The following is a 7,110-nucleotide window of genomic DNA, read 5'->3' on the forward strand; positions in this document are numbered from 1 at the left end:
ATGAAACCGTAACTCCAACTACCCTGGATCGCTGGAAAAATTTTACACAACATTACCATGAGATCGATAACATACGAATACCTCGATGGGTACATTTCTCACCAACAGATGACGTCGAAGTACATGGCTTCTGTGACGCATCGGAAAAAGCGTATGCGGCTGCTGTATATCTGCGCGTTACACAAAATGCAAAAGTTTTCGTAAGTCTACTTTTGGCAAAAACAAAAGTAGCCCCAGTAAAGACTATCTCATTACCTCGATTGGAACTTTGCGGCGCCGTACTGCTTGCAGAAATCATCGAGACGGTTCTGATTAATCTTGACTTGGGACATTTAAAAGCACACCTGTGGACGGACTCAACAATCGTTCTCGCGTGGATACGAAAGCCGCCTTGTTCGTGGTCGACCTTTGTCGCCCACAGGATAACAAAAATAGTAGAAAAAGTTGGTAATAAGAACTGGCTGCATGTGGATTCGGCATCAAATCCAGCAGATTTAGCCAGCCGAGGACTGCCTGCTTACGAATTGGTTGACAATCCCTTGTGGTGGCAGGGACCTTCTTGGTTACAAGAAGACCAAACTAAATGGCCTGTACAAGAGGCAAACTACAACACAATAGTCGAGGAAAAGAGGGTGCATGTGCACGCAGCAACTAAAATACATAATGCAACTAATATTTTAGATAGACTTTCAGGATTGCCTAGGGCTTTGAGAGTTTTATCATATATTATAAGATTTTTTCAAAGAACCCATCCAAAAACAAGAGCTTCGTTTCGAGCCGAGACTTCTTTAATTTCCGCTGATGAAATTAAAACAACGACTCAACGCTTGATAAAAATCTGTCAAAAGCAACATTACTTTGAAGAGTATAGTAAATTGAAATCCGGGGAATCCATCGATGCGAAGAGTGAAGTTTTGCCCCTTAATCCATTTCTCGATAGAGATGATATCATGAGGATGGGTGGTCGCCTCGGCGCGTCTCAAGATCTGGCCTATAATGAGCGCCATCCAATTATCCTTCCATACGATTGTAGATTTTCTCGCCTTCTTGTCCAGTTTGTCCATGAGATTTCTTTGCATGGGGAAAACCAACTAATGTTACGTCTCATTAGGACGCAATATTGGATTCCCCGAGTCAAAAACATGATCAGGTCCGTCATCCACAACTGCAAAGTCTGCACTATCCATAAGAAACGGTCACAAACCCAACTTATGGGTAACCTACCGAAAGAACGCACAACATTCTCGCGTGCGTTTACAAACACAGGTGTCGATTTTACCGGGCCCTTTGAGATTAAGAGCTATCGCGGCCGCGGTTGCCGCATTTCCAAAGGCTACGTTTGCCTTTTCGTTTGTTTTACGACTAAGGCAATTCACCTGGAAGCGACAAGCGATCTCAGCACCCCATCCTTTCTGGCAGCATTCGCTAGGTTTGTTGGTAGAAGAGGATGTCCGAAAAACATGTACTCCGACAACGGCACCAATTTTGTCGGAGCTTCTCGATCATTACGATCTGAAATGAAGGCGTTCATAGCAGAAGCGCGTGATAAAACCATATCGAAATATAGTCATCAAACACTTACATGGCATTTTATACCCCCAGCAGCTCCTCACATGGGCGGACTGTGGGAGGCGGGTGTAAAAAGTTTCAAAAACCACTTCAAAAAGATTGCATCCACCCACAAATACACCTTTGAGGAGCTCAGTACCTTATTATGCCGAGTTGAGTCTTGTCTCAACTCGCGACCGTTAAGTCCCTCATCGAACGAGCCAACTGACTTGGAGCCTCTAACTCCCGGTCATTTCCTCACAGGCGGTCATTTACTCGCGCCACCGGAATTAGATGTAAATGAAAACCCAGCCTCCATAATAAATAGGTGGCAGAAATTAAAGGCTTTACATCAAACCTTTTGCAGGCGATGGAAGTCAGAATACCTATCCGAACTACAGAAGCGAATTAAGTGGAAAAATCCAAAGCAGAATATGGAGATTGGTGATCTCGTCGTTATAAGAGAGGACAATTTAGCGCCTAACGAATGGAGATTAGGCAGAGTAATCAACCTGCACCCCGGTTCCGACAACCGAGTGCGTGTGGTGGACATCACCACCGAGAAGGGTCAGGTAACACGACCGCTGGCAAAACTTATCCTACTGCCACCGTACAACGAGAGAATTGAGAAGCCACCGAATGCTTCTTGATTCTACCCCTTATATGATTACCTAACCCTCTCAACGAGACACCAACTACATCAATATTCCACTCCGTCAGTACCCATACAAATTCCACTTCTATACCTCATGAGAGATTCCATTGAAAATGTGAAAAAGTGTCATTGTCGGGTTTAAAATTATCGGTGAAAAATTGACGCCAGTCATATGAAATTTATATGAAATTCATATGTAATAATTGCATTTGCGCTTTATTTTAGTTTTGAGAAACATTAAAAATAAAAGTAAAAAGGTAACGAAATGCGCGAAACTACCATATAAATAGATTCACTAAATTCTCCTGTGAAAGCTCGCCGACTCGGCTATTTAGTTTTTTTTCGCTACTGTGGCGACAATTTTGTCAGAGTGACAATTGCCAGCCCATTGCCGACAATATTTCAATATATACTGTCGAAAAAAATTTTCACAATTGCCTACAAGCGTATTTGAAATATAAAAAAAGGGGCAACAACAAAAACACAACACCACCCTATATCAACTCGCCTGAGTTTCTAACAACTTATTCAATAAATCATATGAAAATCTTTTCATCACTCACCTACACATAGCAGAGACCCTCGAAGTCTAACCATTAGATAAAAAATCTCGCAATTCAGAAGAATCGTAAGACAGCTCCTCGTTGCAACCCGTATATGTCAACTGCCGTTTCCATTTAGACAGAAGGTTCGGTTCCTAAATCGAGTTTACAGAAATTATTAACACATGGTATCACGTTAAATTTACCACTCACCTGCGGATTAAGGTGTGATGCTAAGTCCTCACCTGGGCAAAGGTACATAGGTATGTACTCCTGCAGTTTATCTTTGCGTGCGAAAGTACTTGGACAAAGACTACATTGGAATGGCTTTGAGTTTGTATGTGTACGAATGTGTCGCATCAGATCTGTCGCGCTTGAAACGGATCGTGGGAAACGCGTACAAACATGTGGTTTTACGCTGCTATGAATTCGTATGTGTTTTGTTAAATTGGTATTACGAAAAAAGGTTTTTTTTTTTTTTTTTTTTTTTTCAAATCCGAACGCCGGCAGAAGCCCTTTTTGCAGAATGCACATACATATGGCTGCTCAGGATCATGTAGTTCCTTGATATGGTATATTAAATTCTGACGACTTGATGTGCGTTGTGAACAAAAGCTGCAGACATAGGGTGCGGCACTGTCGTGTTGTGATTCATGCTCTTGGCAGTGGTTGCGTTGTAAATGCCATATCACAATACTGGCAAAGGAAGGTGTTTTTAATCACAGTTTCTCCGGCAATAAATGAGTCGCTACCAAGCATGTTGGGAAAAGCAGTTGGTGCTTCGGACGCAGGCATAGAGTTGTCGGTGTTTTGCTGTTCCTCTGTGGTCATAGGAACTGTTGCCGATAGCGAATCTTTTGGTTCATTTGTCGGTTGCTGCGATAATTGATGCGTGTCATTTGTAGAAGTTTGCATTTGCAAGGCGTGTGGTGATGAAGCCGAATGCTCTTCGCCCTCCGAATCCGATTCCATAAAAAAATCATCCTCTCAACTTTCGTAATCTTGATTGGGGCTCACTTCAGTTATTATGCAATTATCTTCAGGCTCAAATGTGCCTGGGTTGCCATTAAGACCCAGACGTTGATCCACGCAATCTGCCGTTCTTCTATTTTGGCGTTCCACCCAACTCTGCAACTCAGTCTCAATTCTTTGCACATTTTCGCGAAAAGCGGAAAACGCCTCAACCATTGCAAAACAGCGCTGGCAGATGTTACTAGGCAACAACGTTGATTGCTGAAACTTAACACCTAACAAGTCATACAGCCGTTCCACCATTGGCATTCTTTTCTCTGCTCCAACGGTTGGTGGCGTTTTTTGTGCTGACTGTGGAGACTCCTGCTCAAAGATATTCACAATTGATTTGTCATGACGCAAACATAGGCGACATATGTAGTCCAGTGCCGTCATCCATTGCTGAAGATTTTTTTTTAACATGTTGCATTTCCGCTATGGGAAATAAGAAGTCTTCTTATTTATTTGAATTGTTTCTTTCTTACACTTGCGCAAGTCATAATCATGAGTTCACAAAATCTAACTATAGCATTAACATGCATATCTTACAGTTTCTAAAAATAAAATAAAATACAATTTATTAGCGTACCATGTATGTAGAGTATGTATGTATGTACTATGTAAATGCTTTATAAATAACTTAAAGATCCTGGTCCGTGAGCCTCTGCACCACGCATCAGCCGCTCCTAGGAAACCGTATTAAGTGGTGGAAAAGGATTCTGCTTGGACACCACCAATTTGTTGTGACTGTATGAGATGTAGCCCTTGATTTTACCCTCAAAAATCAAATTAGCCACTATGCAATGCGTTTCATCGATGCTCACATCTGTTTCGCCGACAAATTGCAATGCCGCTTGAAATGCCCGCAAATCTAATTGATGCGTCTATTTGATTATGTACACACGCTTGAAGAGATTGCAATAGACAATGAATTTCAATTTTTCAACCAACAAATAAATGCCGCATTTGATGAAGAATATCTCATGACGTTGTATAACTTCGTCGAATTTGCAAACATGGCCCTCTTTTAGAGCGACAGCAAGTTCATGAAACTGTAGTAGGTCAAAACGTTCGAGGTTGTCCTTCTTATGTTCAAAGGCGAATTAAATATTACAGTACGTACCGCATTGCGTTACGATGATTGCCGTCTATTACACTTTCCTAACTTGAAATTGACCTTTAAGCTGAATTGGGTTTGTTTGGCGAATCCAAACGATCATCACGCGGTTATGCCTTGTGCGCCGGACAAGCTGCCAGAATATTCCAGCAACCAGGTTCATGATTCCTTCCGTGCCTTTCGTTCACTTAACTTGAATATTTGGATTTCTTTTGAAACAAAACCGAAGCCTGGCGAGGAGGTGGAAATCGACATTCCCAGCTTGGTTCTATACGGCAGCACCCTCCGCTGGTTCGAGAGCCTTAAGCTGATTCTATCAGGCGTTACCCGTCCAACCCGACGCGGGCCGGTATTTAATAATGTGCGCCCTCGAAAAAAGCAACTCAGTCGACATTACAAAAAAGCAAACTTGCAAATGAGTTTGCATCGTTTCCAAGTACTATACTGGATGTCTCATGCCCTGCACAAGGGTTTCCAATTGAACGGTGGGCGTGTTTCTTTTAGCTCGGAATATTGTTTATCGTTAAATCCCATTGACGATGGACTTATTCATAGACCGCGTGCTGATTGGTCCACTGTGTATATGAATTGCGAATTAAACGATGCTGAAATATGGTTGAAGAGTATACTTACTGAGAAACTAGATAGCAGTTCAGAGAACCTAGAGAACCTGCCTTCAAAATAGTGAGATTCTACTTTTTAAGCGTGGCGAAAGTTTCATATGGTCGAGAGGCGCTCATACAAACCGCAAACAGCTAAGCGGAAGTAGACTTTGAATAGCTGATTAACAAGGTTGAGCATGCCAAGGCGTTTAGTGTCGTCATCCGAAGATCTATTATCTGCGGCACATACACGGAAACAGCTCATTAAGCAGTCTGCGGCCTTCTCAAGAATTTCCCCCGGCTTGCTGCTGCTGCCAAGTTCTTCGCATTTTTGCGCTAATATTCGCAAATCCAAGCAGGTTGGGTACATTATGGGAAGACACCAGTTCTCCTCCTTCAACTGTTGCAACATTTTCACAACAGATTGTATGCATTGTGATTGTTGGCGATAAGCTTGCATAAAATCGCGAGTTTCCAAGCCCAAGTAATAGAGTACTTTCGGATGCGCACAAACAATCTCATCAATGGGCGGATCCAGCATACGTTCCACGGCATTCTCTGGACACTCCACATATAAATTACGATTCATTATATGCTTGTCTTTGAGTGAAATAAAAGATGCCATCGTCTCACCATCCGCCACAGACCAGGCGCGCTGCACGCCGCTCAAGTAATTTTGCAAAATTTGGCTGCAAATTTTATTAAGAATTTGACATTTTGCAAATGAAATGATAAGAAATAAAAGACATACTCACCCATTTACTGGTTTACTCCATGTGGCGATCGATTGAATGATTTTTTTTTTCATTCAGGAAATCGTAATGTGAGCCGCGGAGTAGAAATGTCAACTTAAGTCTCCGCATAAAGCCGCTACTACATAACTTCCAGCGGCGCCATCTATTTCTCGTTTGTGGAGAAATAATATTTTTTTCACATGCTTGTATAGAAATCATTCATAAAAATAAATTTCATTAATTGCCACTTGTAGACAGAAGTAACCACACTTAAATAAATGCCACCAGGTGCACGTAGTAGGTCGGTTAAATTATCGCACTTAGTCGTCAGCCATTAAGAAGGCTATCGTTGCAAATATTTTTTGTCTTCTTTTTGCCATGTCGGATTCAAATACGTATGCACTAATTTTGCCTCTAGATACTCTACTTTCTTTTGCGCAAAACAAATTGGCTGGTACATAAGAATTTTACCAAAAATTTTATATTACACTTGCAATTTTTTGGGATATGAGCTACCCTGTTTTTGGCAATGGTAACATACAGTGGCACCTCAACTTTTTTTTTTTTTTCGGCCCCCAGGCTGTTGGGTGTCGATCTTGGCTAAACAAAAGTCTCCAAAGTACAAAGAAAGTTTGTTTTACATTGGCAGAATTTAAGCCATCAATTGGAAAAAAAAAAAATAACAAATCAGCTGAACAAAAACAAATTTCTTGCGAATGCCCTCAGTTTGACACTTTCTCATGTTGCCTTTGAAATTTGTTAGAATTGTCATAATGTCAGGGCGACATTTATTTTTTTTTGTCTTCCGGTACAACCCTGCATAGGAAAATATATAGCACCGGTGTGACCCATCAACCACAATACATGGGTAATTCTGCGTTTACACGTGCCAGTTTCCAAT

At 41.6% G+C, this 7,110-nt stretch overlaps 2 protein-coding genes and 1 pseudogene across 2 annotated transcripts; 1 reads left to right on the forward strand and 2 right to left on the reverse strand.

The window, feature by feature from the left end:
- The first annotated feature begins 1,211 nt into the window (after positions 1 to 1,211).
- LOC118735507 lies at positions 1,212 to 2,198 on the forward strand. Its single transcript, XM_036465307.1, has one exon. The coding sequence runs from the start codon at positions 1,212 to 1,214 to the stop codon at positions 2,196 to 2,198; it is 987 nt and encodes a 328-aa protein (XP_036321200.1).
- Positions 2,199 to 2,772: 574 nt separating this feature from the next.
- LOC118749970 lies at positions 2,773 to 4,627 on the reverse strand (annotated as a pseudogene).
- Positions 4,628 to 5,553: 926 nt separating this feature from the next.
- LOC118749981 (PCI domain-containing protein 2 homolog) lies at positions 5,554 to 6,298 on the reverse strand. Its single transcript, XM_036484728.1, has 2 exons — positions 6,231 to 6,298; positions 5,554 to 6,164 (listed from the first exon to the last, which is right to left on the reverse strand). Exons 1-2 carry the CDS (start codon positions 6,281 to 6,283, stop codon positions 5,591 to 5,593), a joined length of 627 nt encoding a protein of 208 aa, XP_036340621.1. The 5' UTR covers positions 6,284 to 6,298; the 3' UTR covers positions 5,554 to 5,590.
- Between the last annotated feature and the right edge of the window lie 812 nt (positions 6,299 to 7,110).

The sequence above is a fragment of the Rhagoletis pomonella genome, unplaced genomic scaffold (assembly GCF_013731165.1).
Source record: "Rhagoletis pomonella isolate Grant_MI unplaced genomic scaffold, Rhpom_1.0 Rhpom_scaffold_00001, whole genome shotgun sequence".
In the NCBI taxonomy this organism is placed as follows: Eukaryota; Metazoa; Arthropoda; class Insecta; order Diptera; family Tephritidae; genus Rhagoletis; species Rhagoletis pomonella.